The sequence below is a fragment of the Hypanus sabinus genome, chromosome 8 (assembly GCF_030144855.1).
Source record: "Hypanus sabinus isolate sHypSab1 chromosome 8, sHypSab1.hap1, whole genome shotgun sequence".
Classification (NCBI taxonomy): Eukaryota; Metazoa; Chordata; class Chondrichthyes; order Myliobatiformes; family Dasyatidae; genus Hypanus; species Hypanus sabinus.
The window spans coordinates 367,445-389,271 of record NC_082713.1 but is presented as its reverse complement, the minus strand read 5'-3'; the positions used below and the strand labels follow the sequence as shown (position 1 = coordinate 389,271).

General features: G+C 41.6%; 1 protein-coding gene across 2 annotated transcripts in view; it reads left to right on the top strand.

Annotated features, from left to right (window-relative positions):
* The first annotated feature begins 834 nt into the window (after window positions 1-834).
* The window catches only part of LOC132397885 (glypican-4-like), a 166,451-nt gene continuing 145,458 nt past the window's right edge, over window positions 835-21,827 (top strand). Inside the window, exons 1-3 of one of the 2 annotated variants that reach the window (XM_059976639.1) lie at window positions 835-1,470; window positions 13,624-13,752; window positions 14,233-14,391. In XM_059976639.1, coding sequence (XP_059832622.1) covers window positions 1,326-1,470; window positions 13,624-13,752; window positions 14,233-14,391 — 433 coding nt within the window. In that variant the 5' untranslated portion in view covers window positions 835-1,325. The remainder of the gene's footprint in view (window positions 1,471-13,623; window positions 13,753-14,232; window positions 14,392-21,827) is intronic. The other variant, XM_059976641.1, reaches the window with a different exon arrangement.

The following is a 21,827-nucleotide window of genomic DNA, read 5'->3' as shown; positions in this document are numbered from 1 at the left end:
ATTTATGTGAACTATAGTTGTGTGGTAAGCTAATTTACAGATGGCATTTGAGCTGTGCCCAGCCACGCAACGGGAGAGGGCGGAGGGCGCAATACACACCTTTGAGGAGCTCCAGTCTTGACTGTCAGCAAGGAAATATTATTTCAGATTCACTCAGATTATGGCCTCCTAGTGAGGAAGTCCAGGACCCAGTTGCAGAGGGAGACACAGAGGACCGGGATTTGGAGCCTGTTGTTGGAAGAACTAATGGAATGATTGTGTAGAACGCTGAGCTATTGTCAATAACAGCAGCCTGACGTAGGGCTTTACTATCGTCCATGTGATCCAAGGCTGAGTGGAGCCTGTGAGATTGAATCCGCGGTTGACCTGTTGAAGCACATTGTTTTTAATTTTGTTTTTTTCCTAAAAAAAAACTTGTCACAGAGTGAATGTAATGAAAATTTATTGGACTAATTCCTGGAATGGTAGGTCGGTTGTATGAGGAGAACGTGAATCGAATATATCTTCTATTTAGAACAATGAAGTACTCGATATTCTTGTTTTAAAGCCTGCACAGGGGTATCCACAAAATAAGGAGTCTGGGTCTGGAGGTGTGGTCACAAAGAGAAGGATATTAAGGGCTAAAAATGAAGAAAATTATCTGTTCAAAGTGCTGAGTGAATTCCGTCATTCAATCTAGAGACGGGTATCGAGAGATGCGAAAAGAATCGAAGGAAAATGGTGTTGAGGTAACACCAGTAAAAGTCAAGTTGAAGATGGGAGTCAAATGTTTGTTAGTTGGTGGACAATCTAGTCATGTATGTGTTGGCTCATGGGATCGAGTGGTGCTGGAGACAAGGTGAGATCAGTTTAGCTGCAGCAGGAAGACCGGCGGGGTTCCTCCAGGGAATGGGAAGTGCTCGTCATTATCCAAAGTAGGTCCGACTCCGCGGCATATTTTAACCAATGAACTTATCGGATCTCCTGTGATCGATGTTCAGCTGTGACCAATGGCCGCTCGATAAAGTTTGGGGTCGGGATCGCGAAAGAAACTTTTCTGTGTTTGGGCGCGTTCCCCTCTCCTGGCCCGGATTGTAACGACTGCCCGAAGCTGCTCTCCCTTTGTGGCCCTTCGATGCGCTCGTGGTTTAGGTGTAGTGCCCGTAGTTTGTCGCTATTCAGCCGACGGGGTTGGTGATGGATGCGGACTCAGTGAGCTGAGTTCCGTGATTTCCAGCCGCCCTTTGTGCCCGCCACCACGCCGTCCACCCGACTCTTTGTAACCGGCACCGAGGGCTGAGCTCCCTCCTTAACTCTTGCCCCGGTACTTCCAACCCGGCTTCATCATGTCTCGGTTCCTGTTCTGTGTCCTGGCGCTCGCTCTGTTTTGTCTCCCCTCTCGGCCTGAGCTCCAGGCGCCGAGTTGCTCCCAGGTGATGAGAGTTTACAGCCCGCGGGAACTGAGCGGCGGCCCCTCCGGGGAGGTGACGGGTAAGTGAGCGGGTATTGGGGGCGGGATGGGGAGACCGATGGAGGCTGGGTTGGTGATTATATTCAAGAACCTCAGCATGATGGGGGAGAGTGGTTGTGGGGTGGAAGGGAGATGTAGTTGGGTTTGGGTTAGGAGGGGACACTCTCGTGAGTGGTAGCGGGATTGGAGACAATCTGCTAGGAGATGCCTCTGTTGCAAGATGAATGACTGAAACAGTCCAACTTCAGTCTGTTGAGTTTTAGTGGATGTTCCAGGTAGTTTTTTCTTTCCCAGGTAGACTAACTGCTTCCACATCCACGCAACCCTCGCTGGTCATTACGAATAGAGCTGGATTAATGTTCATTTTAATTCTGTTGTGTGTTTCTATGTATAGGCAACTAAATAAAACAATTACTTCCAATTGAAGTCCTCTGGTTAATGCACTGACACAGTGTATTTCACAATATTTGCTATTTTTAATCGATGAAGTTATTTTACAAATAATGGGAATGTGGAAGCATTTGTCTCCACAATGATTTCAAAAGAAATCTGCTATTAGCACTGGTGTTGTGTAGAGTACCAGTTCTGTCTGATCTGTGTGTATGCGTGTGCTGTAATCTACTTGTGTTTGTTTATATCTGTGATGAGAACATATGAAATAAAGAGTATGGTCCAGCCATCACCTGCTTTAATACCTTTGTGGTATTAATTCCCATGCATTTGATTTTCCTAAAACTGAAAGAAAGTTATGCCACATGGAAACAGGTCTATGACTGTACCTGTCCATGTTGATCTGACCTAAGCATATTTCCTTGCATTTGGCCATGTCCTATTGGTTTAAATGTTGCAATTGTGCCTGCCATCCCACTTCCTCTGCCAGCCTCATACAAATGCCTACTTTCTGAGTGGGCTGGAGGGAACAGTAAATTGACTCTTAGCGCTTCTTTAAATCTTTCTTCTTTCACCTTAAACCCATGCACTCTTGGACTCCACTGCTCTGGGGGAAAAACCTTTGATGTCAATATGCTTGCCACTGCAAATCTATAGAAATTTGTCAGAGTCTTAGATGTCAAGCCAAATTTTCACAAACTCCTAAGGAAGTAACGGTGCTGCCATGCTTTCTTCGTAATTGCACATGTGTGCTGGGCCAAGGACAGGTCCTCCAAGATAATACTGAGGAATTATAAGTTACTGACCTTCTTCACCTTTGATCCCCTGAAGAGGATTGGCACATGGACCGCTGGTTCCTTTTTCTGAAGTCAATAATCAGCTTCATGGTCTCGCTGACATTGAGTGGCACCAGTTAGTCAGATTTCAGTCTCCCTCTGATATGCTGATCCATCACCACCTTTGATTCGGCCTACAAGAGTGAACTTAAATATAGAATTAGAGCTGTGCTTCGTCTCATAGTCATAAGTGTAATGTGAGTAGAGCAGGGGATAAGCACACGACCTAGTGGAGCAACATGCAACGCAGCCTGGTATGGGAACACCATATCCTTGAATGGAAATTCCTTCAAAAAGTAGAGGATACGGCCCAGTCCACTCATTGTAAAGCCCTTCCTGCAACTGAGCAAATCTACATGGAGTGTTGTTGCAGAAAAGTAGTATTCATCATCATTATGGTTATTCTGTGTATTTATTGAGTATGCCTGCAATAAAATAAACCTCAGGGTTGTATATGGTGACATATGAACTTCAACAATAAATTTACTTTGAATTTTAATGGTACAGTAAGACATAGCAGAATTAGGCTGTTTGGCCTATTGGGTCTGCTCACCATTCCATCAAGGTTGAATTTTTTAAAAATCCTTAACAACCCCATTCTCCTGCCTTCTTCCTGTAACCTTTGATTCCCTGACTAATCAAGAAACTACCAACTTTAAACATAGCCAATGACTCAGCCTCCACAGCCATCTCTAGTAATGAACTCCACAGATTTACCACTCTTAGTCTAAAGAAATTCCTCCTCATCTCTATTCTAAAGGAATGTTCCAGTGTTCTGAGGCTGTGCCCTCTGGTCCTAGACTCCCTCACTATAAGTTCCTCTCAGTCCACTTTATCTAGGCCTCTTAGTATTTTGAAAGGTCTCAATGAGATCCCTCATTTGAATAAACTCCAGCCAGTACAGGCCCAGAGTAATCAAAAGCTCCCCATACATTAACCCTTTCAGTCCCAAAATAATTCTCTTGAACCTTTTCTAGATACGCTGCAAGTCCAGCGCATCCTTTTTGGATAAGGGGCCCAGAACTGTTCAGAATACGTAAAATCCTGCACGAGGACTCCCAAGTCCCTTTCCACCTCTGAGTTTTGAATTTTTTCCCCATTTAGAAAATATTATGTGATTTTAATCCTGCTAAAGTGTGTGACTATACACTTTACTATACTATACCATCAGCCATTTTTTTGCCCATTCTCCCAATCTGTCTTTTGCAGTTTTCCTGCTTCCTCAATACTACCTGCTTCTGCTCCTATCTTTGTATGATCTGTAAACTTACCCACAAAGCTCTCAATTCTCTCATCCAAATACTTTGGGAGCCACATACTTGTATCCCTAGGTCTCTGTTCTACAACACTCTCCAGAGCCCATCAATTCCCCCATTCTGGCTCCCCTCTTACATTTTCTCACCTGTTCATCACCTAACCTTGGTGCCCTTCCATTTCTGCCGCAGTCCACTCTCCTGCCCTTACATTTTCTCTCTATTGCATCTCAGTCTCACCATCCCTCTCCCTCACCCACCTGGGGTTTCACCTTTCACTTTCTAGTTAGATCTCCTTCCCATTCCCCACCTTTTTATTCTGGCATCTTCCCCCTTCCTTTCTAGTCCGAATGAAGTGTCTCAGCCTGAAATGTTGACTGTTTAGTCCTGTGCATAGCTGCTGCCTGACCTGCTGAGTTTGTGTGTGTGCGTGTGTGTGTTGCTCTGCAGAGCCCTGCTGTTTACTGCCCTCATTTTAATTACCAAAATGCAGCATTTTGCATAAAATTTCATCTGCCCTTTCTTGCCTCACTTTCCCAGTTGATCCAGAGCCTATGGTAATTTTACATAACCTTTATCACTGTTTATTATTAGCGTATCTGCAAATTTACTCTCAGTACCGACTACTTTCTTATTTAAATCATTATTACAGATGGCAACCAATAGTGGATACAGCACCAATCCCCACGGCACACCACTGGTCACCAGCTGTCAATCTGATCTATCAGTTTGTCTTTATAGTTGGAGACTGAGCTTCTACTTCATTCTAGTGTTGAATAGTGAATTCCAAAGATTAATTAGTCTTCGGGTGAAGAAATTTCATCATGTAATGTGCCATAATTCAACAGATGGGGAGGACAGTATGATACCTGTGGCACCTCATTGGTTAGAAATCATCCAGTTATTCTATTCCTTTGTCATAACCTTTACTTCTGAACACCTATTTGTGCAAAAGAATTTTCCTGTAAAATGCCTTAAGAACTCAATGCGATACTCTCATTCAGAAGAATGAAATATAGGATTAAGTCTATTTAATCTTTCTGCATGGCAAAAACTGATAGCCTGGCAATCAATCTCATGAACCTTTGGAAAGGACTGACCAATTAACCATGTTCATATTGACCAGCAGGGCTATATCTGTCCTTGTCCCTTTACCCAGAACATAGTTCATAGTATTCTGTCTCTTGGCAATTCAAGGGCTCATGTAGATACTAAACATTGGGCAGATTTCAACCACCCTCTAAGTGGTAACAGTTCATTCTCGGAGCCCCTCTGAACCTTTTGTCCTTTACTTAAACTTAAGCAAATGCTTTTGTTCTATCTACTTCACCTATGCCCTTCTGAATTTTGTATTCCTCTATTGGGTCTCCTCCTGTCGGCCTGCAGACAAGTACAGCCTGTATAGTCTTGAACGTATTTGAAATGCTCCATCCCAGACAATGTTCTGATGAATGTCCTCTGCACCCTCTCCAATGCACTTGTATCCTTCCTAAAATGTATTCTTCTATTTGCCATATTACTTGAACTGTAACCAATGTTTTATAAAGTTATACTATGACTTCTGTGCTCTTGTGTACCATGTCACAGCAGATGAAGGCAAGTATCTATTATGCCTTCACCTTGTCTCCTTTTGCCACCAGCTTGAGGGATTCTATTCCTCAATACCCAAGGCTCTGACGTGAATTGTGTATGATCTAATCTTGTTAGCCCAGCCCCTCCAATATGTATCACCTCACACTGGATTACGACTAAATTCAGTTACTCTTCCCATTTTATCAAATGATTAATGTCATCTTGTAACCTATCATCATCTGCATATATGAAATGCTACCAATTTTTGTAATTGACAAACCTGCTATTCACCATACCTTCTATATTCATATCTTAGTTGTTAATGTCTACAAGAAACAGTTTTCTATAGGAATCATTATTGCAAACCACCAGTCACAGCCTTCCATAGCAAAAGCAATCCTCCACCATTGCCCATATCTCCAAGACAATTTTCAATTAAATTTGCTAATTTGTGATGAATACCCATTGGACCAGTCACTTGGGATGTCATCAATGGTCTTGACGAGACTGCCATGTCAGCTAGATTGTCTCATCTGTATATTTTCCTTCCTTGTTGAAAATTTCAATTAAATTGGTCTGACAGATTTCCCCAACAAAACTATTTTCTTCCATTCATCTCTGCCTATCCCTCTTTTTTTTGTAATTATCTAGATTATCCAGATGCCCTTCTTGAATAAGGGTACCACAGTTATTAGGCACTTCATCTGTGGCCAGTGAAACTGAAAAAGCTGTCAGAACTGCAGCATTCTCTACCTCTTCCTCAAACGAACACCCTGTTTCCACAGTAGACTGGGATGAATCTTATAAAGCCTCTGGTCCATCTTTACCTTACTAAAACATCTAATAACCCCCTCCTTTTTTGGTAACTTTTCTAGAATTTCACTGCTTCTCCCTCTCTGATTTTTTTTCATTTCTGAGGTAGAAACATAGGATTTAAACCATTCAGCTTGGAGTTTGTTCTACTTTTAATATGTATGATCATTCAAATTCATTCCCCATGAACCACAATCTATTTAGCTATTAACACCATACCTATCTCCTCAATTATATTTAATGATTTGGTCTTAACTGCTGTCCATAGGTTCACCACTCCTTGGTGAATAAATCTAACCCTAACCTTAGTCCTCTCCTCAGTCCTAAATAGTCCATCCTGTATGGTTTGCCCTGTATCCTTAAGTTATGACACCTCATTCTAGAGTTCCTGACCATTGGAAAATCTTCTATGGAGATGGTATGTCCAGTCCTGTCAGTATTTAGTTTCACTGAGATTCTGTCCTGCTCTTCATATTTGAGAACATAAACCAAGTTGTCTCAATCTCTGCAGACACTGGTGCTACCATCTTGGCATTTGCTCATTTCCAATCTGGAAACTGTTTTGGAATTTATGGAGGTTTGTAAGATTCCAAAGAAAACTTGGCTGTCACATGCAGATTCCAAAAATATGTGTCATTAAGTTGTGGGGATTTATCATCTTAATCTTTTTATTGCTGTTTCTTCAATGACAATTTCTTTTTGATCCTTATTCACTCTAACTTTTTATTTGGAAGTTTTCTTCTATTAAGTTTTGACTTCTATGAAAACACATACAAAATACGTTCAATTTTGCAGCTTTTTCCTACTACCTAAATATATTTTTCTCATCCTATATTTAAAGGAGGTAAATTAACTTTTGCTAATGTTTTCCTTTTTGGAGTCCCCAGAAACTTTTGATGTTTTTATTTTATGAAGTATTTATTTTGTATTCTACTTTTCCCTTAGCTATTTTCCTTACAAGCCAATTATTGTTATACTGTTATTCTACTACATTTTGAAGTAATTAGGTTATTGTGCAGTGTGTTTGTGGGGAATTTACCTGTCCCTTTCCTTCCTGTGTTGGATTAGGTGATCATTGTTTGGTCGCAGTTTGCATTGCTTCCCACATGGAGTGTGTTGTATATGAATCTAGTCTATGGAATGTTGAATTTTGGGAATTTTTCAAACTCTGAAAACTTGCAGCTAAGGAAACCAAAACCTTGATTGTCATCATTACAGATGTTGTAAATTTGTTTGGGAAAAACTGAGTGTTTTTGTATTTGGCTGTATGGTATTCATGAGCAAATCTGCTTGGCTGTTTCATAAATGTTCAGATGAGTTCAAACAAGTTTAATCAGCATTTTGCATCTTAATATTCATCAAGAGAATTTCAGCAAGAAATTGTTTGTCTGTTGCTGGCTAAATGAAATACTGGTAAATGTAATTAGACATGAGCTATTTTCTTTTTCTGTTTTATTTCTATTGCCCCTCTTTCTAAGCCTGTTGCTTTTATTTCTTGGTTGAATGGCCAAATGGGTTACATTCTCCTTACAAACAAAGAACCTGGCTATTTTGCTCCAGTTCTTGAAGGACCACCAAGGTCTTCATCTTCTGCAATGTAATTCCGCAGTGCTTTCAACAATAACAAAAATGCATGACTGAATAGCAGAAAAATGCAGAATCTTGAGAGCATTGAACTGTGTCTCAGCTGCTGTCACTACACAGACTAGCTCGGCTGCAATCTGTACTCGGGCATCCCTACAATGTTCCAGGGTTGGGGCTGTACATCGACTTTTATTTTAGTCAGTCAACACTTACTCATTTGCAAGACTGATCTTGGTAATATTTTCCAAAATCCTTGCTTTTGTGCATTTCCTCTACTGTTCTACTTTGGGTTGGGGAATAGGTAGTTGAATAGGAAGATTCAAATGAATTTTACCTTTTGATGCTAATTTTGATTCATCTTATTTGACTTTAAGTGCAGATGGAACTGCTCCACTTTCCCACCAGATTGTTCTGCCCACCACTCTTCACCCCTTCATGTTCAGGACTCTGGTATGGCGATTTTTGTGTGTTCAAATGTGGTGCCCACAAAGTTTTGAATCTGAGTTTTGGACACGCATCTTTTCGATTTAAAATGTCAGGCTTTATAAAATCCGATTTTTTTTTCTCTCTGTGCAAGGTGTTATTCCACCACTGTCAGAGTACTAAACGGTCCCAGGTGAAGCACTCTTATACATGTTAATCTATTGGTGTTATGGAATGCTGGAGCTGATTTGATGGGCCAAATGGCCTAATTCTGCTCTTTAGCCATGCATAGACATTTCCTGGCTATGTTTACCATCCCTGCATTCCTTACTTGCAACTTGCATCCGTGGAATGAATCAGTTGATATCAAAGTTCAAATTTAAAGGCATATAAAGGTTACCATATACAGCCCTGAGATTAATTTTCTTTTGCACATGCTCAATAAATTCAATAAGCATAATAGAATCAATTTCCTGGGTTATCAGCCACACACAAGGAAAATAGACATTTGCTCTGTACTCAGTCAGTCTGGAACTGAATAGATGTTGTACATTTCTGCTCAAGTCATGTTACCTTCTTCCCAAAACCTTTCTCAGCATTAAATGTATTCAAACTTAGTCTCCAAAAACCTGTGGAGACATAATGCTTGCCTTCCCAGTGACTTGGAATCCTGGTAATCAGTGAATTTAAATAAAATATAAGAATTTGCTTTCCACAGGCAGGTAGTAAAACCTCACTTATGGAAGTGTGTTTTCTTCATATCTAGAAATACATTTATCTGTTTTGAATGAACAAACTTGGCCACAACTTTCCTGGAGTAAATAGTTCCAGTGATTCACCACCTATTCAATGATGTGTAATCTCCTCATCTCGGTCCTAAATGGCCCTAGCCTGCACTCAGCCAGGCAGTCAGAGATAGAAAAGGGATTGTTGCTGAAGTCCTAAATGGCTGTACCCTGCACTCAGCCAGGCAGTCAGCGACAGAAAACGGATTGTTGCTGGAGTCCTAAATGACCGTACCCTGCACTCCTCAGCCAGGCAGTTAGAGATCTCATCTCAATCCTAAATGGCTGTACCCTGCACTCAGCCAGGCAGTCAGCGACAGAAAGTGGATTGTTGCTGAGTCCTAAGTGGCCATACCCTGCAGTCTTCAGCCAGGCAGTCAGAGATAGAAAAGGGATTGTTGCTGGAGTCCTAAATGAAAACTTTGCTTCAGTGTTCACCAGTGAAAGGAACCTTAATGAATGTGAGGTCAGCATCAAACAGGCTAATGTGCTAGAGCCTGTCAAGGGTAAGAAAGAGACAGTGTTGGAACTCCCGAAAAGCATTTTCCTTTGTTCAAGGAAAGTAATACAGCTAATCCTGGGAATTACAGGCCAGTTCAAATTAAATGTATTATGAAATTACATATGTCACCATACACAGGCCTGAGATTCATTTCCTTGTGGGCATACTCAATAAATCCAATAACCACAATAGAATCATAAGAACATAAGAAATAGGAGCAGGAGTAGGCCATCTGGCCTGTTGAGCCTACTCTCCTCATAGTCTAACCCCCATCATCTCTGGAATCAACCTGGTGAACCTCCTCTGCACCGCTTCCAATGTCAGTATATCCTTCCTCAAGTAAGGAGACCAGAACTGCATGCAATACTCCAGGTTCAGTCTCAACAGTACCCTGTACAGTTGCAGCATAACCTCCCTGCTCTTAAATTCAATCCCTCTAGCAATTAAGGACAACATTCCATTTGTCGTCTTGACATGAGTCACATGAGAGCAGGTAGAAAAAAACGAAGGCAATGAGAGCTGTGGGAGCATGCGCGTGCACAACTGATCTGGCCCACATGAAGTCACATTTTGCCCAAACCAGCCCGTGACCTAAAATGAGTTTGACACCCCTGGTTTAAGGAGAATTTGATCATTGGTGTAAATGACAAGTCAGCACCAATCCCTGCTGCATTCCACTCATCACAGGCCTCCAGTCAGACAAGCAAGCATCTACTACCACTTTGGCTTCTCGCACAAAGCCAATGTTGAATCCAATTTACTTCATCCTGAATGCCATGCAAGAGTTTTTAAAGGCCTTGCTAAAGTCTATGAAAAATAACATCCACTGCCTTTCATTCATTAACTTTCTTGGTAACCTCCTTGAAAAATTCTTTAAGATTGGTTAGATGTGGCCTGCCATGCACAAAGCCATGTTGACTATCCCTAATCTGGCATTGTCTATCGAAATACTTGTATATCTGATGTCTTAAAATACCTAATAAATACCTAATAATACCACTATAGATGTCACACTCACTAGCCAATAATTTCTCAGCTTATTGTTGAACCTCTTTTGAACAGTGGAACAACATTAGCTATGTTTCAGTCCTCTGGCACCTCACCCATGGCCCAGGACATTTTAATTGTCTCTGCGAGGGCGCTGCAGTTTCTGCGCTTGCTTTCCACAGGGTTTGAATGGACATCTCGTCAAACCTTGGGGATTTATCCAGCATAATTTGCCTCAAGACAGCAAGCACCTCCTCTTCTGTAATCTGAATATGATCAATGAATTTACTGATTGATTCTTAATTCTGATTAGTATGGCACTGAGCTGCAGTCTCCATTGCGGTTGTGGCTCAGTTTTTTAGATTTTTACAGAGAGGGGAGTGTGGTTTAGGGTCAGGGATGTGGGGGAGTTCAATGCCAGGACTGATTCTAGGCCTCCACTCCACAGTCAAAGCCCAGTGATGTGGGTGTGTGACATAGAGAAGTACAACACAGAAACAGCAGCTTTGACCCATCCAGTCCATGCTGAAACAATTTCAAATGCCTACTCCTATTGACCTGCACCAGGAACAGAGCCCTCCATACACCACCATCCATGTATTGTACGTATCCAAACTTCTCTTAAACATTGCCTGCATACAACACTTGTGCTTAGTGCTCATTTTCCCCTTAAACTTCTCACTTTCACCCTTCACCCATGACTTCTGGTTCTAGTCCCGCTTGCATTCTCTCCTCAATATCTACGTTTTAAGGAATAAAAGGCTAACCTATTCAGCCTTTTCTTATAACTCAGGTCCCTCAGACCCACCATCATGCTTGTAAATTTTCTCTGTACGCTTTCAACTTTGTCTACATCTTTCCTGTAGGTAGGTGACCAAAATTGCATATAATGCTCCAAATTAGACCTCACCAAAGTCTTATACAACTTCAACATACCATTCCATCTCCTGTACTCAATACATTGATTTATGAAGGCCAATATGCCAAAAGCTTTCTTTATGATCCTATCTACCTGTGATGCCACTTTCAAATAATGCATCTGTATTCCTTTGTTCTACCACACTCCTCAGTGCCCTACCATTCACCGTATAAGACCCACCCTGGTTGGTCTTACCGAAGTACAAAACCTCATTTACCTGTATTAAATTCCAGCTGCCTTTTCTAGCTGATGCAAAGGCATGATAACCTTCCTGACTGTCCACTACACCCCCAATCATAGTCTCATCCACAAATTTGGTGATCCAATTAACTACATTATCATCCAGATTGTTGATATAGATGACAAACAACAGCAGACCCAGCACTGATGTCTGTGGCACACTAGTCATAGGCCTCCAGTAGGAGAGGAAACTCTCTACTACCAATCTCTGGCTTCTCCCAAAAAGCCAATGTCTACTCCAGTTTATTTCCTCATCCTGAATGCCGAGCGACTGAACCTTTTTGACCAGTCTCCCATGTGGGACCTTGTTAAGTGCCTTATTAAAGTCCATGTAGACAACATCCATTTTCCTGGTAACTTCCTCAAAAAGCACTATATGAGTGGTAAGAGGTGACCTACCATGCATAAAGCCTTGCTGACTATCCTTAATCAGTCCATGTCTATCCAAATACTTATAAATCCAGTTCCTTAGAATACCATCCAATAACTTTCCTACAAGTGATGTAATGGAATTATAATCACAGGGTTCAAATTGTCCCCTGACAAATTTTTGTCACTGCCCTGTCTTGTTTCCCAATAGGAGTTGCAGTATCACACTATCTCTAGTTGTATCCACTTTCTATTGATTAAGGAAACTTTCCTGAACACTTTTGACAAATTCTATTCCATCCAGTCCTTTTACAGTTATGGAGTTGTCTGACAGTGTGCAGAAAGTGAAAATCACCCTCTATCATAACTGTATTTTTCTTACAGCAGTCTCCGATCCACAGTTGGGTTGTCTGTAATAGAGCCCCATTAATCTGGTCATGCCTTTATTTCTCAGTTCTACCTATAAAACTACACGACACAAGTTCTCCAGCCTGTCCTGATTGAGCACTGCTGTGATATTTTCTGTGACTACTAATGCCAACCCTTCCCCTTTAATTCCTCACACACCATCACTTCTAAAACCAAGAAACCTCAGAAACTAAGCTGCCAGTCCAGTCCCATTCTGGAACAAAATCTTACTTGGGATTGAAATATCATAACTCCACATGCTAATCCATGTCCTAAGCTCATCTGCCTTTCCTGCAAAATTCCCTGCACTGAAATAGTTGCAACTCAGAACGTGTCCTACTAAGTTCAACCTTTCAGTTTATAGTAGGCTGAACATCAACTTTCCTCTCAACCATTCTGCTAGCTACCCTGGCACTCTGGTTCCCATCTTCCACAACTCCAGTTCAACCAGCCCCCTATGCAGCACTAGCAAACCTTCCCGCAAGGATATTAATTCCCCTCCAGTTCAGGTGCAAACCCAGGTGCAGCCCAGTGATCTAAAAATCTGGATCCCTCCCTCCTGCACCCTGTCATTAGCCACAGGTTAAACTGTATGATCTTACTATATCTGACCTCTCCAACATGAGCCAAGTGTAGCAATCCTGAGATCACAACCCGTTCTTTAGCTTAGCACCCAGCTCCCTGAACTCATTTTGCAGGACCTGGTCACTCTTTCTACCTATGTCACTGGTACCATGTGGACCATGTCGTGATCTCTGGTTACTCACACTACACCTTAAGAATGCTGTGGACTTGATCCCAGATGTCCCTAACCTTTGCACCTGGGAGGCAACATACCATTCAGGAATCTCATTCTTGTCCTCAGAACCTCTTCCCATAAGCAGTGACTTCCTTATCACTGCATCTCACCTCTTCTCCTTCTTTGTGAGTCACAGAGCTAGACTCAGTGCCAGAGATCTGACAACTGTGGCTGTCGTCTAGTAGGTTATCTCCCTTCCACTCCAATAGTATCCAAAACAAATTTCTTTTTATTGAGGGGTACAACCATGCATTGTCTGTCTTTCCCCTTTTCCTCTCTTTTTCTGCACATAGGTGTACCTACCTCCCTGTATTGCCTGTCAAGCAACACCTCAGCCTGCCAAATGATCTGGAGTTCATCCAGCTTCAGCTTCAGTTCCGAAACATGGTCTGTAAGAAGCATGGTCTGCACTTTTTTGCGGTGTAAGTTATTGGGAATACTAGAGTTCTCCCTGTCTTCATACATCCCACATGAGGAGCATTCCACTATCCTGTCTGGCATTTCCACAGCTCTAACTGTGCAAGAGAGGAACTTATCAGAAGCTTACCTTAGCCTCCACCTCCTCTTGCCAAAGCCTCTTGAGCTAAAGCCTCACCTTCCCGCACTAACCCTGGCCCACTCACTGGAAGGATGTTCCTCACCTCCCCACTCTAACCCTAGCCCACTCATTATTGCTGTTCCTCTGAAACCTAATTTCTTTTTATTGGCCTTGCTAAATGCTGTAACCCAAATGATCTCAAGCCTGATGAAATTCCCTACAGGTCCAGCTTGCTTTTCAAATCTTGTGCTTTAATGTACTTAACTTTTTTCAACTTTTAGAATCATTGTTCTCAGATCCATTACAGTTTGATGTGATCAGTAGGAGTAAATCCCAGAGTAAAATATGTCCAATCTGTTCCCAGGTAATAAGCTGAAGGTCTGCTCACAGCTCTATACTTGCTGTACGTCTGAAATGGAGGACAAACTCAACCTGCAAAGCCAACAAGAGTTTAGCAAAACAGTTTTGGAGACCTGCAATACCCTGCACTCAACCTTCGCCTCTAGATATAAGAAATTTGATGGTAAGTGTAGGGGGGAATATGATGTAATGGAAATACCTGGTTATGACTAGATTATGTGCTGAGAACTGTCTGTAAGTGGGTAATGTGTGTGTGGGAGAGGATCTCACTTGAGGAGAGTGAGCAGGTGCACAAGGAGTGGCCGCCAATCAGCCTCACTGGCGATGTTTTCCCAGCCTCGGACTCTGTCGATTGTCATGGTTTGGGGGGAGTGGGGGCAATGGTGTGGGGAGGGGCAAAGGACGACTAGGCACATTTCAACACTCACATTCCCACTTGGTACAGGTGGCTGCAATCCTACAGTTTTCAGTAAATACATCTCATTCCTGTCTTGCTCGTCTATCATCGATTGTGTGGATGAGGAACAGGGGGTTGCAAGGTTTCTAAGGCTTATGTCCTTTGTTCTACAGAGGTTTACAAATTGTTTTTTGTCATTTTCAATCTTTTTTTATTGATTTAAAAAAGTAAGAATAAATACAAATTAGGAGAAGTTATATCAAATACACATTTCAATAAAAATACAAAGGAATATACACTGTCAAAATCATGTATAGCATAGTATTGAGCTAATATATAAAAGGAGCACAACTCCTCTTAACAATTCATAAAAAAAAGACTCAATTTCTATTGTTGAGAAGAAAACTATGTACTGTGGACATGTGGTCAATACTTAAGGATCTCTTGCAGGATGTTAGGGATAATTTTGTCCCAGTGAGGAAGATAAAGAATGGTAGGGTGAAGGAACCATGGGTGACAAGTGAGGTGGAAAATCTAGTCAGGTGGAAGAAGGCAGCACACACGAGGTTTACGAATAAAGGATCAGATGTGTCTATTGAGGAATATAGGGTAGCAAGAAAGGAGCTTAAGAAGGGGCTGAGAAGAGCAAGAAGGGGGCATGAGAAGGACCTTGGTGAGTAGGGTAAAGGAAAACCCCAAGGCATTCTTCAGTTATGTGAACAAAAGGATGACAGGAGTGAAGGTAGGACTGTTTAGAGAAAGGTGGGAAGATGTGCCTGGAGGCTGTGGAAGTGAGCGAGGTCCTCAATGAATACTTCTCTTTGGTATTCACCAATGAGAGGGAACTTGATGGTGAGGACAATATGAATGAGGTTGATGTTCTGGAGCATGTTGTAATTAAGGGAGAAGAGGTGTTGGAGTTGTTAAAATACATTAGGACGATAAGTCCCCAGGGACTGACGGAATATTCTCGGGGCTGCTTCATGAGGGGAGGGAAGAGATTGCTGAGCCTCTGCCTAGGATTTTTATGTCCTCGTTGTCCACAGGAATGGTACTGGAGGATTGGAGGGAGGTGAATGTTGTCCCCTTGTTCAAAAAAGGTAGTAGGGATAGTCCGAGTAATTATAGACCAGAGAGCCATACGTCTGTGGTGGGAAAGCTGTTGGAAAAGATTCTTAGAGATGGGATCTGTGGGCATTTAGAGAATCATGGTCTGATCAGGGACAGTCAGCATGGCTTTGTGAAGGGCAGATCGTGCCTAACAAGCCTGATGGAGTTCTTTGAGGAGGTGACCAGGCGTATAGATGAGGGTAATGCAGTGGATGTGATCTACATGGATTTTAGTAAGGCATTTGCTAAGGTTCCACATGGTAGGCTTATTCAGAAAGTCAGAAGGTATAGGATCCAGGGGAGTTTGGCCAGGTGAATTCAGAATTGGCTTGCCTACAGAAAGCAGAGGGTCGTGGTGGAGGGAGTACATTTAGATTGGAGGGTTGTGACTAGTGGTGTCCCACAAGGATCTGTTCTGGGACCTTTACTTTTCGTGAGTTTTATTAACAACCTGGATGTGGGGGTAGAAGGGTGGGTTGGCAAGTTTGAAGATGACACAAAGGTTGGTGGTGTAGATAGTGTAGAGGATTGTCGAAGATTGTAGAGAGACATTGATAGGATGCAGAGGTGGGCTGAGAAGTGGCAGATGGAGTTCAACCCGGAGAAGTGTGAGGTGGTACACTTTGGAAGGACAAATTCCAAGGCAGAGTATAAAGTAAATGGCAGGATACTTGGAAGTGTGGAGGAGCAGAGGGATCTGGGGGTACATGTCCACAGATCCCTGAAAGTTGCCTCACAGGTAGATCGGGTAGTTAAGAAAGCTTATGGGGTGTTAGCTTTCATAAGTCGAGGGATAGAGTTTAAGAGACGCGATGTAATGATGCAGTTCTATAAAACTCTAGTTAGGCCACACTTGGAGTACTGTGTCCAGTTCTGGTCGCCTCACTATAGGAAGGATATGGAAGCATTGGATAGGGTACAGAGGAGATTTACCAGGATGCTGCCTGGTTTAGAGAGTATGGATTATGATCAGAGATTAAGGGAGCTAGGGCTTTACTCTGGAGAGGAGGAGGATGAGAGGAGACATGATAGAGGTGTACAAGATATTAAGAGGAATAGACAGTGGACAGCCAGTGCTTCTTCACCAGGGCACCACTGAACTAAGCTAAAACGAGAAAAAAGACTGGGCAGTGCATTTGAGGATATAATTTCAAAAAAAAGGGAAAAATTCTTCTGGTCAAATCTGAAACATCACTGAGAAGATGATAAAAGATTATCTAAAAAAAAGCAAAAAAAACAAAAATTTAAATCATATGAAAATATTGATTGAAAGGTCTCCAGGTTTGCTCAAATTTAAAAGATGTTTCAAATGTCCGACTTCTAATTTTCTCTGAGCTTAAACACAACATAATGGAGGAGAGCCAAAAAACAGTAGGTGGATTAGGATCTTTCTAATACAACAAAATAGCTGTCCAAGCCAATGAAGTTGAAAAAGCTAAAATACGTTGAGCAGAAGGAACATTGCCTGCTTCCTTCGGAGTGATCCCAAAGATTGCTGTAAGTGGATTAGGTTGTAGGTCCAAACCTATGACTTTGGATAACGTTTTAAAAACATCTCTCCAAAAATTATTTAACTTCATACAAGACCAAAACATACGAGTTAAGGTAGCCACCTCAGCATTACTTCTATCACAGAGAGGATTTATATTAGAAAAAATATAGGCTAGTTTATCTTTTGACATATCTGCCCTGTGCACTACCTTGAACCGAATCAAGGCGTGACGGGTGCAATTAGATGAATTGTTAACTAAATGATAAATTTTATTCCATTGATCATCTGAAAGTGACTGGAAGTTCCAATTCCCAAGCACGTTTAACCTTATCATTAGACATCATTGGTAAATTCATGAGCCGTTTATATATAATTTCTATCAATCCTTTTTGAAATGGTTTAAGCTGAAAAATAACATCTATCATATTTGGTAAATGAGCAAATGGATAATTCGGTAACAAATCTTGTAGAAAATTCCTAACTTGTAAATATCTACAAAATTGTGAATTAGTTTTATCATATTTATCCATTAGCTGCGAAAAAGACATTAAACAATTCTCTAAAAACAAATCTAAAAAAGTTTTTATTCTTTGTTTTCCATGTTAAAAAGGCCTTATCCAGAATTGATGGTTTAAAAAAATAGTTAAGATGGATATTTAAGTCAAAAAATCTGCGAAACTGAAACCAAATTTTTAATATATATCTAACAATCTTGTCTACCAATCCTAGAAAACAAAAAAGGAAGAGGAGCTCCCAGTAAGGAAGCCAAAGAAAACCCCCTTACGGAGCTCTCCTTCAAGTCCACCCATGAAGGACAGTCCTTATTATCTATACCGTAAATCCAATAAGTAATATAATGAATATTAATTGCCCAATAATAAAACCTAAAGTTTGGTAATGCCAATCCTCCCATCTTTTTTTAAATTTTTGCAATACAGCTTTACTCAGTCTAGAACTCTTATTATTCCAGATAAATGACAGGATCATAGAATCTATTCTATCAAAGAATGTTTTCAGGACAAAGGATGGAACGGCTTGAAACGTATATAGAAATTTTGGTAAAATTACTATTTTTATAGCATTTATTCGACCAATTAACAACATCGTCACAGGCGACCGTTGGGGAAGAGTTTGTTTTGTATATTCAATTAGAGGGAGAAAATTATACTTAAATAAATCTTTAAAATTTTTAGTAATTTTAATACCAACATAGGTAAAATAATTTTAGCAATATTAAAAGGTATTTGATCATAATAGAATAATTATCAATAGGAAAAATTCACTTTTATGTAAATTTAATTTATATCCAGAGAAAATACTAAATTCTGTAAATATGGATATCATGGAGGGAATAGATTTCCTAGGATCTGAAATGTAAATTAATAAATCATCTGCGTATAATGAAACCTTATGTAATTTATCCTCTCTTAATACCCTGAACAGAGTTAAATTCCCTAAGAGCAATAGCAAGTGGTTCTAAAACCAAATTAAATAATAAAGGCTAAGTGGACCACCCTGACAAGTTCCTCTCTATAATCTAAAATAAGGAGATTTTTGATTCTTAGTTATAACTGCAGCCATTGGGGCTTGATAAATAAGTTTGATCCAGGAAAAAAATCATAGACATAGAATAGCACAGCACAATACAGGCCCTTCGGCCCACAATGTTGTGCTGACTCTGAAACCCTGCCTCCCATATAACCCCCCACCTTAAATTCCTCCATATACCTGTCTACTAGACTCCTAAACTTCACTAGTGTATCTGCCTCCACCACTGACTCAGGCAGTGCATTCCACGCACCAACCACTCTGAGTGAAAAACCTTCCTCTAATATCCCCCTTGAACTTCCCTCCCCTTACCCTAAAGCCATGTCCTCTTGTATTGAGCAGTGGTGCCCTGGGGAAGAGGCACTGGCTGTCCACTGTCTATTTCTCTTAATATCTTGTACACCTCTATCATGTCTCCTCTCATCCTCCTCTCCAAAGAGTAAAGCCCTAGCTCCCTTAATCTCTGATCATAATCCATACTCTCTAAACCAGGCAGCATCCTGGTAAATCTCCTCTGTACCCTTTCCAATGCTTCCACATCCTTCCTATAGTGAGGCGACCAGAACCTGGACACAGTACTCCCAAGTGTGGCCTAACCAGAGTTTTATTCAGCTGCATCTTTACATTGCATCTCTTAAACTCTATCCCTCGACTTATGAAAGCTAACACCCCATAAGCTTTCTTAACTACTCTATCTACCTGTGAGGCAACTTTCAGGGATCTGTGGACATGTACCCCCAGATCCCTCTGCTCCTCCACACTACCAAGTACCCTGCCATTTACTTTGTACTCTGCCTAGGAATTTGTCCTTTCAAAGTGTACCACCTCACACTTCTCCATGTTGATCTCCTTCTGCCACTTCTCAGGCCACTTCTGCATCCTATCAATGTCTCTCTGCAATCTTCGACAATCCTCTACACTATCTACAACACCACCATCCTTTGTGTCACCTGCAAACTTACCAACCCACCCTTCTACCCCCACATCCAGGTCGTTAATAAAAATCACGAAAAGTAGAGGTCCCAGAACAGATCCTTGTGGAACACCACTAGTCACAACCCTCCAATCTGAATGTACTCCGTCCACCACGACCCTCTACCTTCTGTAGGCAAGCCAATTATGAATCCACCTGGCCAAACTTCCCTGGATCCCATGCCTTCTGACTTTCTGAATAAGCCTACTGTGTGGAACCTTGTCAAATGCTTTACTAAAATCTATGTAGATCACATCCACTGCATTACCCTCATCTATATGCCTGGTCACCACCTCAAAGAACTCTATCAAGCTTGTTAGACACGATCTGCCCTTCACAAAGACATGCTGACTGTCCCTGATCAGACCATGATTCTCTAAATGCCCATAGATCCTATCCCTAAGAATCTTTCCCAACAGCTTTCCTACCACAGACATAAGGCTCACTGGTCTATAATTACCTGGACTATCCCTACTCCCTTTTTTGAACAAGGGGACACCATTCGCCTCCCTCCAATCCTCTGGTACCATCCTATAGTATTTTAACAACTCCCAACACCTTCTCTCCCTTAATTACAACATTCTCCAGAACATCAACCTCACTCATATTGTCCTCACCGTCATCAACTTCCCTCTCAGTGGTGAATACTGAAGAGAAGTATTCATTGAGGACCTTGCTCACTTTCACAGCCTCCAGGCACATCTTCCCACCTTTATCTCTAATTGATCCTGCCTTCACTCCTGTCATCCTTTTGTTCTTAACATAATTGAAAAATGCAATGGGGTTTTCCTTTACCCTACTCGCCAAGGCCTTCTCATGCTCCCTTCTTGCTCTTCTCAGCCCCTTCATCAGCTCCTTTCTTGATACCCTATATTCCTCAATAGACCCATCTGATCCTTGTTTCCTAAACCTCATGTATGCTGCCTTCTTCCACCTGACTAGATTTTCCACCTCACTTGTCACCCATGGTTCCTTAACCCTACCATTCTTTATCTTCCTCACTGGGACAAATTTATCCCTGACATCCTGCAAGAGATCCTTAAACAACGACCACATGTTCATAGTACATTTCCCTGCAAAAACATCATCCCAATTCACACCTGCAAGTTCTAGCCTGGTAGCCACATAATTTGCCTTCTCCAATTAAAAATTTTCCTGTTCTCTCTGATTCTATCCTTTTCCATGATAATGCTAAAGGTTAGGGAGTGGTGGCCATTGTCTCCCAGATGCTCACCCACTGAGAGATCTGAGATCTGACCCAGTTCATTACCTAATACTAGATCTAGTATGGCATTCCCTCTAGTCGGCCTGTCAACATACTGTGACAGGAATCCATCCTGGACACACTTAACAAATTCTGCCCCATCCAAACCCTTGGAACTAATCAGGTGCCAATCAAATTAGGGAAGTTAAAGTCACTCATAGAAACATAGAAAATAGTTGCAGGAGTAGGCTATTTGGCCCTTGGAGCCTGCACCGCCGTTCAGTATGATCATGGCTGATCATCCAACTCAGAACCCTGTACGTGCTTTCTCTCCATACCCCCTGATCCCTTTAGCCACAAGGGCCATATCTAACTGCCTCTTAAATATAGCCAATGAACTGGCCTCAACTGTTTCCTGTGGCAGAGAATTCCACAGATTCACCACTCTCTGTGTGAAGAAGTTTTTCCTCATCTTGGTCCTAAAACTTTTCCCTTTCCCCTTTATCCTTAAACTGTGACCCCCTCATTCTGGACTTCCCCAACATTGGAAACAATCTTCCTGCATCTAGCCTGTCCAATCCCTTTAGAATTTTATATGTTTCAATAAGATCCCCCCTCAATCTTCTAAATTCCAGTGAGTATAAGCCTAGTCGATCCAGTCTTTCTTCGTATGAAAGTCCTGCCATCCCAGGAGTCAATCTGGTGAACCTTCTTTGTACTCCCTCTATGGCAAGAATGTCTCTCCTCAGATTAGGGGACCAAAACGGCACACAATACTCTAGTTGCGGTTTCACCAAGGCCTTGTACAACTGCAGTAGAACCTCCCTGCTCCTGTACTCAAATCCTTTTGCTACGAATGCCAACATACCATCTGC